At 39.2% G+C, this 15,245-nt stretch overlaps 1 protein-coding gene across 1 annotated transcript; it reads right to left on the bottom strand.

Moving 5' to 3' along the window:
• Positions 1–12,687: 12,687 nt before the first annotated feature.
• LOC122639194 (UPF0481 protein At3g47200-like) lies at positions 12,688–14,157 on the bottom strand. Its single transcript, XM_043832016.1, has one exon. It carries the CDS (start codon positions 14,155–14,157, stop codon positions 12,688–12,690), a length of 1,470 nt encoding a protein of 489 aa, XP_043687951.1.
• Between the last annotated feature and the right edge of the window lie 1,088 nt (positions 14,158–15,245).

The raw sequence follows: 15,245 nt of genomic DNA, 5'->3' as shown, positions 1-15,245 counted from the left end.
TGAAATTGCATTAGAGTTGTCCATTGCATTAGGTGGAAACGGGATGGTGACCGACCGATGCGCTTCGGTATTCACATCTCGTACTTGTATACGTACGCTATGGGCTAGAGGGCGAGAGGATAGTAGGCCGACCGTATTTCGGTATCTATAGACTCGGCCTCCGGCCTATGCACATGCGTGCCTCACTCATACAATAGGTGAATCTTGGCTAGGATAAATGTTTACCGATTATGACCCTTACCGACGGGGTTAGGTGTCGGTCAAATCCGTGGGTTCCGGCCGTTATTCGGGTATACCCACCGGGAAGTTCGGGCGCCAACCGTATTTTGGGCCGAACGCCGGGACGGGATTTGACTCGGGGTTTGCGTATATCTCTTGGTGGAGACAGTACGAGAGCTTCCGCGACTCGGGTTTGTCATCGCGTATACCATCCGTTTATGGTACCGATGTCGGATGCTACCTAAGGTGTTGCTATAGTACTATACCGACTTAGTTGTGTGTTAGGTGGATAACAATAAAACTATACATCATCATTCATTCATGTAGCATGATTGTAAATTGTATGTGATGTACGGTCTACCTTGGTGGTATGGGACACCTTGGTATCCGTCCATCATGTATGGTTTGCGATCAACCCCATTCATTATTATTATTGTGTATGCTTGTGTGGCTTAGCCACTCATTGGGCTCGATTGGAGCTCACTCCTCGAGAAAACATATTTTTTAGTTGATGCGGGAACATTCAAACATGATGGCACGGAGTTCAAGACTCTGATGAAGGTCATGAAGAGTGGTGGACTTGAGTATGAGGATCATGGACCGGAGTGCTTCGTGAGATGTGTTCCACGAGGAACAGTGATTCTTGGTCCCATCTTTTATTCTTTTGATAAACTATTTTCTCGATTCAAAGGTGTATTCTTTTATTCCTCTCTTGATAAGTGTATTTATTATACGGTGATAATACATAGATCCTTATTAGAACCCATTGATATGAAGGGGTAAATTTGAATAGATAATATTTTATATGCTATCACCTAGCTTCGCTAACTCGATGTTATTAATATTAATCCTTTGTTTTTACCTATTATTTGTCGTTGTGAATGAGTTAGTCTTGATCTGCATCGGTGATTACGGTGGTTAGAGAGCGTATTGAGTACGCTCTAGTTGCATTCCCCGTGGTTCAGGGATGGGGGTGTGACATGAACTCCCTAGTTTTTGAGGTAGAATGGCTGATTTATGCCCTGTAATCATCTTATGTATCTTTCATTTACATATTAATATACACATGCCTTTAGCAACAAAAAAAAAATGATTCTAATTCCTACTAATTAATAGGGGTTCTGAGTTTAAGACCAAATCAGAAAAAACAGGACATGTAGTCCCTTAATTTTTGGGTTGGACTACCAGTTTATGTTAAAATTGTGAATACATAGGCATTATATGACGAAACAAAATTTTTTTTTCAAGAGAAAAATTATACATTTATTGAACTCTATCCTAACTATTTTATACTAGATCTATCCTAACACAGGAAAAAAAAAAAAAAAATTTCTATATTCCATGAAATGATTTTTTCATGTTCATAAACCACTAACTAACTAAAGAGAAGAATACATGTACATACCTCAAGATTTCACAATTGTGAAAATCTCTAGCATGATCATACACCATCGTTGTGTTAGGAGAAGACAAACGAGAACTACACTTTAAGAAAAGAAGATTAAGAGAGGAGGGCACCGCACCCAAACCAAGGAGGAGGGAGGGAGGAGGTTATGATCTGCTACCAAATTAAATTTGTCGTGCAGCTCCCCTCTTCTCCACCTTTATTTATAGAGTTTAATTTGATCCTCCCAGCTTTTTTTTTTTGATAGTTGGGCCCCAACGAGATTTGAACTCATGACCTCTTCTCTGCGAGGTGTTAGTCTTTGTCAACTGAGCAACCCGCGTGAGGTTATCCTCCCAGTTAATTGCTTCTATAAACTTTCTATTTCCTAATAAAAAGATGAGGCATAAGTGATCTTAATTACATAACCTATCTAATATTTTATGTAACTACAAGTAACCACCTATTATTTGTAAATAATTCCTTAAGATATTAGAAATTATATGAGATCACGTCTTAATGATAATTACATACTAGTCCCCATAAAATCACACAATTTAAGATATAAAATTGTTATTATTAGTTTTTGAGGGCCTACATTTAATAAGACCTGTTGAATTAAACAAAAATGTCTATGACAAAATTAAACTTCAATAATTAGTGACAGAATGGTCCCAGCATCTTATGTGGTTTGTGATGTATATTAATGAGGAAAATAGATAACCAGGATAAGGTATCTGTGGTTAGTAGTCCCCCTTGAGATACAGAGGCATCTTATGTAATTTGTGATGTGTTATTAATAAGAAAATAGATAACCAGGATAAGGTATCTGTGGTGAGGAGTCCCTTCCGATACAAAGAAGAAAAGTACGAGATATGATCCAAAAATAGTGACAGAGTGGTTGAATACTCCAATCTGTTTAATGAGGTTTTGTCCAATATAAGGGTGTGATCGGCTAAACTCCAAAAGACTCTCATCTTTAGGTCTTCATGGCCCTCTGATGATTAACTCATTCTTTACTACTTTTTTTTGATATCTCATTCTGTCCTACTGTTACTTCATATACACTTCATTGGAATATCATAGGAATAGTATGTTTTTGGGTTCAAATCCTATGTATCACCAGCCTCCCAGGTGGGCCCCACATAATTCTTATGATTAATTTTGCATCACGCTAATAACCATGTGATTGGTTAGCATTCTTTTTTCCAAATAAGATAATGTTTTCATAAAAATCGATCCGATTGAGAGATCTGTTCAGGTTTGGATTAGCTACTACTCAAATGTTAGAGCATAATTCAATTAAGGGATTTTGTCAAATGGCCCCTTCAACATGTCCATTTGTCCAAATGCACCCTTACAACTTTACAATTTACATGTACCTTCCTACTTTCAAAACATTGTAACTCTTTAGTCCAGTTCGTTAGCCTGTAACGTTAAACATTAGTTTCAAGGAATCTAATGACCAAAAAGCCTTTGTGACAAAAATTCATTAAAATTAAAGAGTAAAATGACCAAATTGCCCTCATCTTCCCCAAATCGTTCAGGGTTTGAAACTGAAAATCAAACAGTAAACCATTTAGGAAAGCTGAACCCTAAAATCAAGATTTTCTAGTGCTAGATCTTCTTGGAAGCGCAAAATCACAGAGATTATTGTTATTAGATTCAACTTATTACAGTAGTTTTGTTAAGTAATAATATATATATGAAGTGTTTTTGGTATATTTTGTTCAATTGTTCAGCGTAAGGAGAGGAGAGCAGAGGAGAGAACCCAGAAGTTCAGAAACCATCAATGTTGGAGTTGTTCCTATTGACACATAAGAAGAAGACTGGAGAGACTGTAGATGAGGCTTGACAAAGAGTTGGGTTGGGAAAATCTTGACAGAGCAGAAAAAAAGGCGCCTTGTTGAGATCTGAGAGTTCCTCTGATGATGGGATGGGAGTTCGACCAAGGCGAGATCTGCCACTGGTACAGATGTGATATTTTCTGCTGCTGGTGAGTTCGAATGTGAGATCTGCCACTGTTGGTGCATTCGGAAGCGGGTATTAAAGTCAGGTTTGCTGTTGCTGCTGAGAACGGATCTTTCTGAGAACTCAGATCTGATTTTTTTTTATGGATATCAGATGCAAGACTGTTAGGGATGAGAAATCGAAGAAGAAGAAGTTGAAGAGAATTGGTAATTTTATTGAAAACAGAATAACACTCTGGCTTCGAGGCGCCAGGAACCTCCGTGAAGAACTTCTAAAAATTACAAGACTTGTTTCTCGATCCCCTTCTACAACTCTACCCCTACCTTTTATAGGCTACAAGTGAACTCCCTCTTAACTAACAATCTACCATGCTGTTACTGATTCCACCCTCCAGCTGTCCTCCAGCTGTCCTCCAGCTGTTGCCTTATTTACTCAGCATTCTCAGCATTAACCCACCCTGTAATCATCCATCCTAGCTGGAGCTTTGACCTTCCTCTTGCTCCTCCTCCTACGAGTCATATTTGCACCCTGAGTCTGATTCACATGCGTAACAATAGCCTCCCCTGGAAAATGAACCTTGCCCTCAAGGTTCAAGTCAGGATAATCATGCTGCAACACAGCAATATCTTCCCATGAGGCTGCTTCTGGAGCTAGGCCGTCTCATTGCACAAGGAGTTGAATGATTGGAACGCCCTTCCGTTGAACAACTCGAGTATCCAAAAAGGCCAAGGGCTGAACAATAGGCTGAGTGCCAGTGGAATCAGGTGGCAAGGGCACCGTAGACGCACTCGGGTCCCCATTGAATGGTTTCAACAATGACACATGAAAGATAGGATGAATTTTGGAATGGTCAGGCAATTGAAGGCACATATCAATAGAAGGAGTTACAGCCAATCGTCTAATGCTATGCAGTTGCATTGGTTCCTCCACCAGTCGGCTCTCCCCTTGTAGATGAATCGGCTGTCCTTCCCAATAGAAATCCATGGTCAATCTTTTGTAGTAAAAAAGAATTGGACCAAGTAATTCCAACCACTGCACACCAAGGACTATATCAGCACCTGTGAGAGGAAGTACAAACAAATCCACATCCATATGATACCCCTGCAGCACTAGTGCCACCTTCTTACAAATGCCTGAGCAAAGCAACCTTTCCCCATTGCCCACCATCACCTGAAACTGTAACTCCCCTAGGATAGGCAATTTCATGTGGTGGACCAATCGTTCTTGAATGAAATTATTGGAACTTCCTCCATCAATCAAAATAATAATAGATTTACCCCCAATAGTGGCTTTGACCCTCAAAGTGTTAGGACAAGCCTCCCCTGTTAAGGCATAATAGGAAATCGCAGGACACTCCTTTTCATGCACACAAATCTGCAGCTGCCTGTGGCCACTGCTCTCAACTTCTTGCTGTTCCTCCTCGGTCAGATCTTCTTCAGAATAAAACAAGAAGAGGTGTTTACCCTTACACTTATGACCAGGATTATATTTTTCATCACAAGTATAGCACAGGCCTTTATCTCGTTTTGCCTGTAACTCCGCAGGTGATAATCTTTTAAGAGGTAACTTTGTAGAACTATCTGCATTATGTCCTGTAGAACTACTCAGCAGAGCAGTACCATTACCAGTACTTGGTGTTGACAGCAAAGCTGATTTATAGGTACCTCGAAAAGTAAATCGCTTAGCATCATTAAGCTTAGCTTCAATTCGATGAGCTAATCCCACTGCTTGGATTAAAGAAGTTGGCACAAACAGCATTACTTCATTTTTTATTTCGGTTTTTAATCCAGAAACAAAGCAATCCACCACAAATTGAGGTGGCAAGTTTACAATCCTATTGGCTAATGCATCAAACTCAGCCTGATATTCCGCAACTGTGGTAGTTTGAGCTAATTTAGCCAATTTGCCATGTGGATTGTCATAAATTGAAGGGCCAAACCTCTCTGTTAGAGCTGTAGCAAACCTTGGCCATGTATCAAACGGCCTCTCCCTCTCCACTGCTTGCAACCAATCGTAGGCCTTCCCATCCAGATGGAAAGAAGCCATTTCAAGTTTGCTATCTTCAGGCGTACGATGAAATCGAAAAAACCTTTCTACTTTTGAAATCCAAGAAATTGGATCAATACTGTCAAAGCGAGGAAAATCTAACCTGAGCGGTTTGGTGCCAAGAATGCCATCGCGACCTCCAACGCCGGCCTGATCAGTCCTCCTGGTCCATTGAGTCACCCGTCCATCCAAGACAGTGAGTTTATTGGAAATCTCATGCAACACTGCTTGTTGCTCCAAAATCACACTCTGCTGCTCCTGTATACGTGATTCGTTTCTGGCATCAGAAGCGCTCAGTCTCTGAGTTGCATCGGTCAACTTCTTGATTGCATCATCCAAGCTCTTGAGTCTCGTGTTCTCCGCCATGAACGATGAGGAGAGAACTCAATGGAAGCACCAAATGTTAGGGATGAGAAATCGAAGAAGAAGAAGTTGAAGAGAATTGGTAATTTTATTGAAAACAGAATAACACTCTGGCTTCGAGGTACCAGGAACCTCCGTGAAGAACTTCTAAAAATTACAAGACTTGTTTCTCGATCCCCTTCTACAACTCTACCCCTGCCTTTTATAGGCTACAAGTGAACTCCCTCTTAACTAACAATCTACCATGCTGTTACTGATTCCACCCTCCACCTGTCCTCCAGCTGTTGCCTTCTTGACTCAGCATTCTCAGCATTAACCCACCCTGTAATCATCCATCCTAGCTAGAGCTTTGACCTTCCTCTTGCTCCTCCTCCTACAAGTTATATTTGCACCCTGAGTCTGATTCACATGCGTAACACATACCTCTAATTACATATCCATGGCTTGGTAGATTCTATCATTGGAGTCTCTTGAAGAATCAGGCAGTGCCGTGACTAATGCAATGAATTTTGAAGGTTTCAAACAGGAATCAGGGGCTACTTCTGCAATATACAAATCCATCAAGCTTGCAACTTTTCTCAATTGAGTTGATGATGCCCATCAGTCTTCCTTGCTGAGAAATGATTTCAAGAATCTCAGTACCAGATTCACATCATAAAGATAATTCGGCCCAGGTGGGGATGGTATAAGGAGGCTATCAATTGTAACTTGATGATGCAATTGTGAATCGATCATATTCACTGTAATCTGTTCCGGCAACATTTGTTCACATTCAATCTCAAAGTCACCCGAAGAATCTCAAATAAGCTTTTGCAAGAAACAGAACTATGGTCTAGCAAAAACAGCAGCTCAACAACAATCTCTGTGATTTTGCGCTTCTCAAAGGATCTAGCATTGGAAAATCTTAATTTTAGGGTTCATCTTTCCCAAATGGTGTAGGGTTTGATTTTCAGTTTCAAACCCTAAACGATTTGGGGAAGATGAGGGCAATTTGGTCACTTTATTCTTTAATTTTATTGGATTTTTGTTACAAGGGCATTTTGATCATTAGATTCGTTGAAACTAACGACTATCATCTCAGGCTAACAGACTGGACTAAAGTGTTACAACGTTTTAAAAGTAGGGAGCATACATAAATTATAAAGATATAAGGGTGTCTTTGGACAAATGGGCATTTTGAGGGGGTATTTGACAAAAACCCTTCAATTAAATATCTTCTTATACTTTACAATGCATCCCCTTCTACATGCATGTCTACTTGTGGTAGTTTGACCACTTTTGTGCATTTTCGTAGTCTTATTTTTTAAATCCTGAAATTTGTCATTATTGTGCACCATTCGAAATATTTTTACATCGTAAAATTGATGAGACTAAATTATGGATAGATAGACCCCAAGATCCCTTGTTCATATGAAAATTTTCAATGCAAATAGAATTTTCCAAGTGGCTAATTGGAGTTTTTTGTTTTTTGGTAATTGACTAATTGGAATTTTGAAGATAAACAATGAGAGATTGCAGAGTAGTTGTAAGAGTAAAGTTTATAGACATACATGGAATGCATGCCAATACATAACAAAGATTTAGTGGAATCAAGCTTTGAAATTAGACACATGGCTAATTCAATGGTTAGAATCAATCGATCTTAACCATTGAGTTTTTAACCTACAACCGGCTCTTCCACATCTTCTTCCTCAGCTACTGATCTGCAACCCAAAACCCATCTCCAGAGACATCCATATGTCTCTTATAGAAAACCACACCATTTCGCACACTGATCTCCGTGACAAACTCGGATTATGCCGACCGACTAGCTTCCACAGTCTGACAAAAGAAAAAGGTTTTTTCTACCATTTAAAAAAAAAAGGAACAAAAAAAAAGAGAGTAAATTACTCCCCCTTCCCCTCAATTATGCTCTAATGACAAACCCCTCCCCTGGGTATTGAGTAATAATTCTCCCCTCCCCTGCATTAACAAGATTCTATCAATCGTACCCATTCCGTTAAAAATGGCTGTTAAGTGATGGAAAAAGACTATATTACCCTTTCACAGTTTGTCTTAAAATATTCTAACGTCTCTCTCCTTGCTCTATCGTCTCCAACCTTCAGCCAAGAGAGAGTGAAGATGAGGTGCTGAAACAGCCCCTGTTCCTTCTTCTTGAATATCCCATGCCCTTCCTCCTTCCTCCTCCAAATCTTAAATATCATAAACCCACCAACCCCAATCAAGATCACAACCGAAGCAACCAACAGAGCTAGACCTTACCTTCCCCAAATCGTTTCCCCAAAACCTGCAAACCCAAAACGAAATACTTCCAAAATTAAATAAAAAAAGAAGAGATAAAGTGAACAAATTCTGATGGAATCAGCTACCTCTTAGAGAACTTGTGTCGTGAGGCTATTTCCATGTTCTTTGATGGATTCAAAGAAGAATCATCCCACTCAACTTCAAGCATTTGCGCACCATAAGCCGCTTCAAACGAATCAAACCCCATTGTTGAAATCATCCACAATAGCTGAAAACCCAAGAAGGTTTTCATCAGATAGAGGCAAAGTGTCCAGAATGTAAAGGAAAAACTCTTGTAAGGGAAGCAGAGACATTAACCAAAAAATAAAAGCATATGCATAAACAGAGTACTGACCCATTCTGGCTGTTGAAAACATGAAGAAGAGCACCCAAACCCGGCAGTCCACTAGACAGATGGGTTCTGAGACAATCTCAATTAGACTCAAAATCCCATCTGTCCGATTGCACAACAGCAACTCAGATCCCAACGGACATGAAGGAACCAGAGGGAGAAATGACAAAAAAATTTGCAATTTTTTGAGATTCAAAAGGAGGGAATCATGGCTTTAACCTCTATCAACATAGGAATCCCAAGTCAAAACATGCAAGAGGTCATTGAATCCAAATTCCTCTTCACCGAATTGGGTTTGAAACCCTAAGAAGGAAAGAAATTACCCAAAAATAGGAGGAATGAGCAGTGATTGTGGTTCTGAGAAGGGTTCAATGAGGATATGGGAGAAATCCTGAATCACAAGTCCCAAAGCCTCTGAGTTTTGAATCTCTTATGCTCTCACTGTTTCGTTCTCTTTCTTCTTCAAACGAAGAAGAAACCTGCTGTCTGAAAACCCTTTTTGTTTTTTGGGCAAAGTCTGAAAACCTTCCTTGCTTTTGAAAACCAGAGAAACCGATCTCAAACCCCTTTGTATCCATCTCTCTTTCTTTCTCTCCCTCCCTCTCTCTGTGTTTTTTGGAAGAAAACTGAACGAAGACAATGGAAGAAGAATCGAGAAATGGGGAAGATGATGTGGTGCTGTGAGCCTATCCTCTCACTCAGGGGTATTATTATAATATCACAAATATAAGGGTAGTTTGGGGTTTAAATAAATGTATTTAGGATGATGTTATCACTTAACAGCCGTTTTTAACGGAATGGATACAATTGATAGAATCTTGTTAATGCAGAAGAGGGGAGAGTTATTGCTCAACACCTAGGGGAGGGATTTGTCATTAGAGCATAATCGAGGGGAAGGGGGAGTAATTTACTCTAAATAAAAAATAGTAACAACACAACTGACATAAGAGAAATCATCAAATGTTTCATTAGAACAAAAATTAGAAATTATCAGTGAAAAGGTTACAATGGCTGTAGTAATGAACAACATGGAGAAACTTCTGATTTCTCAGTTGCGAAAAAAACCAGCGTTGGATTAAAAAAAAAGAAACATTTACATACAATTCCGCTCTCGGTTTTTTGTTCAAAGGAGCAAGAAATAAAAATATCTCTTTTTGGGAGAAAAAAGTTCCATCTGAAGTTCTGAACCGGCGACGCCCAAATTGAGGTATCAAACAACTTCCGGCACAGGGGGAGATTCAGGTCAAAATTGAATCTCCTAGGAGAACTCTGTGGGTGGTGGCTGAAATCGACGATCGAGGATGAGTCGGAATCACTCTGGAGCCCACCACCACCGCAAGCACCAAAAGAAGTCTGGAAATCAGCAGTAGCTGGGTCCAACCTCAGACGGTGAAAGTTCATGCCCATGTTCTCCGACCGAACAAACGCGTCAAAAAAGAAAAGCAGATGCGCTGTCGGCAATATTCCAGCGGCAACAGTTTGCTGTTGTTGTTGATGTGGAAGAGAATGGTGATGGATCGTAAACCTCATGGCAAACCCAGCACCACCGCCACCGCGGTATAGTAGATCTGAGTCCAAGGAAGAGGGAGGTGCGATCGGTGCCGGAGAAAACCCCTCCGAGCAGGAAGATTCATCGGAGAAGAAGACTGAAGAAGAAGAAGAATAGACAAAAGAAGAAACCTTCTTTGAGGGTGAACCGGTTAATGGGTTTTTTTATTCAATGGTTACAATTAAAAGTTAAAAAAATTAACGATTCAGATTCAAGCGTTGCGCTTAAGGAAAAATGCTTGTCGTGACGCTACCGCCTCCTCTTTGTTTAATTGTTCAGCGTAAAGAGAGGAGAGGAGAACCCAGAAGGTCAGAAACCATCAATGTTGGAGTTGTTCCTACTGACACATACGAAGAAGACTAGAGAGGCTGTAGATGAGGCTTGACAAAGAGTTGGGTTGTGAGAGTCTTGACAGAGCATAAAAAAAAGGCGCCTTGTTGAGATCTGAGAGTTCCTCTGATGATGGGATGAGAGTTCGACCAAGGTGAGATCGGAAAAGGATCTTAGCCCGCCGTGGCGGGTGTTGCATAAATAAGGGTAAGGTAGTCATTTCACAGGTAGGTCTCACCTGGGCCCACATATGAAATGATCATCTCCCCTTGTATTCAGGGTGGGTTTTGGTGCTGCACAGTGCAGCTCCGGCACAACTGCACAAGATCCAAGTCCGATGAGATCTGCCAGTGTTACAGATGTGAGATTTTCTACTGCTGGTGAGTTCGAATGTGAGATCTGCCACTGTTGGTGCATTGGGAAGTGGGTATTAAAGTCAGGTTTGCTGCTGCTGTTGAGAACGGATCTTTCTGAGAACACAGATATGATTTTTCTTTTGTGGATATCAGATGCCATTCCTCTAATTACATATCCATGGCTTGGTAGATTCCATCATTGGAGTCTCTTGAAGAATTAGGCAGTATCGTGACTATTGCAATGAATTTTGAAGGTTTCAAACAGGAATCAGGGGCTACTTTTGCAATATCCAAATCTATCAAGCTAGCAACTTTTCTCAATCGAGTTAATGATGCCCATCAGTCTTCCTTGCTGAGAAATGATTTCAAGAATCTCAGTACCAGATTCACATCATAAAGATAATTCGTACGAGGTGGGGATGGAATAAGGAGGCTATCAAGTGTAACTTGATGATGCAATTATGAACCGATCATATTCACTATAATCTGTTCCGGCAACATTTGTTCACATTCAATCTCAAAGTCACCCGAAGAATCTCAAATAAGCTTTTGTATGAAACAGAACTATGGTCTAGCAAAAACAACAGTTCAACAACAACCTCTGTGATTTGCGGGCTTCTCAAAGGATCTGGCATTGGAAAATCTTGATTTTAGGGTTCATCTTCTCAAATGGTTTAGGGTTTGATTTTTAGTTTCAAATCCTAAACGATTTGGGGAAGATGAGGGCAATTTGGTCATTTTATTCTTTAATTTTGGTGGATTTTTGTTACAAAGGTATTTTGGTCATTAGATTCCTTGAAACTAGCGACTAATGTCTAGACTAACGGATTGGACTAAAGTGTTACAATGTTATAAAGTAGGAGGACAAGCGTAAATTATAAAATTGTAAGAATGTATTTGGACAAATGGACATTTTGAGGGGTTATTTGACAAAAACCCTTCAATTAAATATCTTCCAATACCTTGCAATGCATCTCCTTCTACATGCGTGTCTACTTGTGGTAGTTTGACCATTTTTGTGCATTCTCAGAGTCCAAATTTTTAAAACATCAAATTTGTTGTTATTGTGCATCATTCCAAATACTTTTATATTGTCAGTTTGATAGGACTAAATTATAGATAGATACACCCGAAGATCCATTGCTCATATGAAAATTTTCAATGCAAATAAAGTTTTCCAAGTGGCTAATTGGAGTTTTTGTTTTTTGGTAATTGGCTAATTGGAGTTTTCAAGATAAATAATGAGAGATTGCAGGGTAGTTGTAAGAGTAATGTTTATAGACATACATGGGATGCATGCTAATACATAACAAAAATTTAATGGAACTAGACTTTGAAATTAGACACATGGCTAATTCAAGACATGTAGTACTTATTGAATGGTTAGAATGGTCTCATCATCATTTTACATGGAACAATGCGTTTGTTATGTGCAAAGATAATCTGAGGAATAAAATAAGAAAAACAGAAAAATAATTGAGAGACAGAGAAAAGAGAAATTAAGGGTGGAGAAAAAAGAAATAGAAGAAAAAATAGAAGGGCTTTACGGGTGTCCTTCTTCTCAAGATAACTCAAGAGACAGATTTTTTTTTTTTTTTTTTTTTTTTCCCCTTCTCAAAATAGGCCTCCCATATGGTTACAACTTACTCAATTACAAGTACACCATAATCCCACGTACTTCCGACAATTTTATACTATACGAATTTAAAATTACACCATTACCTATATCATAGTTCCCCAATAATCCACATTTGTGAAAGTAACCATACAAATTTATTACAACAAACAATCACACAAAACATTTATTCATGGCAGAATATTTCATCATGATCGATCAGTTTCCTTTCTTCCAAAAGTCGTAAGAAAAAAATGTTTGTGCGGCGGTCAAGAAGAGGATAACTGCTGCAGCAAAGAATGCAATGACTGACCATGGGCTGTCAAAATATTTAGCCTTGAGAATATTCATATATCGGTAGAATCTTGAGACGAATCTGTGCCATATTGTCCCAACTCTGAACCATGAGTTATCGTAATACCTATTCAGTTCCTCATAAACATCGTCGAAGTAGAGCTCATCATTTGGAGGAAGTGGAACTTCTTTTAGAAGATTTTCAAAAAAAACAGCTACCTCTGCGGGCTTAATGTTCTTGCCGCTTCCAGTTGTAAAAATCTCCTCATCCTCCTTCTGCAGCAACTTCACATCCTCACAAGAGTTGATGAGCTCATTCATGAAGACTACATAACCTGTGATTTTTTTTAAAAATACCTGATCAGATTGCTCCAAGACGATGAGATTTCGGAGCATAGATTCTGTGGAGCTGTCAATTTGAATAGATGGGATACTCAACATTCCTTCATTGGGATCGAAAGTTATATCCGTGAAGCACCTTGTCTCGCTCTTCTTAAACTTAACCGCAGCCGACTTCTTGAGCTCCGTTGCACATTTGAGTTTTCGCTTTTCCGATAAATCAATTAATATAATTGATATGAATCTCTGGAGAAGACACTTGAGTTTATCACAAGGCGTTGGTCTCTCGAGAACCTGCGGCGGATTCTTTGAAGTAAACAACTCCCGTACACAATCAAGCAAATACAAATCTTCCGAATCCTTCGGTTTATCGCAAGGCAGTAAATTGGGAGTTGGTCCCAAGAAATTTTGTAAGAAAGATCGTGCGTCTGTACTTATTAATGCATGTACAGAAGCAGATGGTTCTTCTGAATCACCAAAACGAAGATCACCCTTATTGCATAGATTGTATAATTTGTGGAGGACAAAGAAGGGAAGCTGATTCTCAAGCAACAACAGGTCACGTATAATATGAGGCATCCATTTATCATTGATTATAGGGTCATCGGTGTATTCCGTCCACCGGAGGATGAGTTGAAGTAGGAAGCAGCCGTCCACCACCAGCATCTTCACAAACTCGTTATTCTCGAGTAGGATGACTTCTGAATACCATTGCCGAACTTCTTTTTCCAAACCCCTCATCTCATTGAAACAATATTCAGCCATCGAAGTTGCTTTTTTATTATTATTTTCTGGGTCTAGAAAATCGTTTACAAGCCGCAGCTTATGTGCTTCCATGGGTTTTAAGACCATTTCTTCACGGTGAAGAGGACCAATGGAAATCAAGCGAGGTGTGTAGGCCTCTGGCTTTACATCACGTATTGGCTTGAAAACTCGGTCTATTGTATAAAAAAATGGAAAGGAAGACGACCTCGACACGTATTGTAATCCATCCTTCATGTCCGCCAAAAATATCCTGACTTCTTCATCTGGTTTTGAATTACTTCCATCGGCCATTGCTTGTTTGGTTTCTTTCTTTAAGCTAGCTCTCTCTCTCTCTCTCTCTCTCTGTCTATACTGTTGTTGTTCTCAACGAGCTAGCATGTGAAATAACTGGCATAGTAATAAGATAAAATCCACAATCACTTCAAAGTAAGGAGGAAGGGGGAGGGGAGGATTACAAATCCGTAACTACAAAGTACCCTTTTTCTATGGTAAAAAATCCGTAGTTATAGATGTAGAGACGATACTTCTAGCTGCAAATAGAAAATTGCAGGTAATTCACAGCTATAGGCTATTGCTGCAAATTTTTGAACCTTTTACTACGAAAAACAGGGCAGTAAATCAATGATAGAATGGATCAACAATGGTTATTTAGTCTGTGTTTGGTATGCATTCTTGAAATGCATTCTAGGTTGATTTTGCATTGTTAGACGATAAAAACAACTATTTTTATCATATGAGAATGCAAAATTACCTTAAAATGCATATCACACATAGTCTTAGATTTTCACTCCACTTATTTTTTTTTATCTTTTGTCTTTTTCAAAAAGAGATGCCATCTCTAATTAAAATTTGCGAACCACGACATCTGGGCCCATATTATGACTTAATAAATAAAAAACAATTTAAATTAATTTACATGCCATACTTAAATCCACACTTAGATCAGTCAACTCAAAATCAAGTGAACCGGTTTTATGGTTTTACAAAAAAAATGACTAAACTCGTCGAGTTTGTTAAGCTCGGGAGTCTTATTTGACTCAGACAATTTATGATCCAGTCTCGTCTTTTTTTACCTAGACCTAGTCTAAACTACTCTTGACCAGGTTTTCTAAAATTTTGACTTGACGCGAGTGACTCGTCCCAATCAATTACCTTTATTTGTCAATTTTGTAGCCAAGAGTTAGGCTAGCTAGAATTCGAAATCATTGACAGACACAAACCTGGCCTATTTATTTTTTTGCATCATAACATTATGAATCTAGTGTACCCAATTAATTACCAGTTTGGATGGCCAACATGAATCATCTCAGATCATATGTGGCTCTAGAAAGATTCAATCCAATATCTTTGTACATACAATAAGCTCGGGTATGAACTTG

Source organism: Telopea speciosissima, chromosome 9 (genome assembly GCF_018873765.1).
Source record: "Telopea speciosissima isolate NSW1024214 ecotype Mountain lineage chromosome 9, Tspe_v1, whole genome shotgun sequence".
Lineage (NCBI taxonomy): Eukaryota > Viridiplantae > Streptophyta > Magnoliopsida > Proteales > Proteaceae > Telopea > Telopea speciosissima.
The sequence above is the reverse complement of the archived record's forward strand: the minus strand, read 5'-3'. Positions and strand labels throughout refer to the sequence as shown.

Coding starts and splice junctions, on each gene's coding strand:
- LOC122639194 (XM_043832016.1), bottom strand. CDS start 14,157: ATGGCCGATGGAAGTAATTCAAAACCAGATGAAGAAGTCAGGATATTT.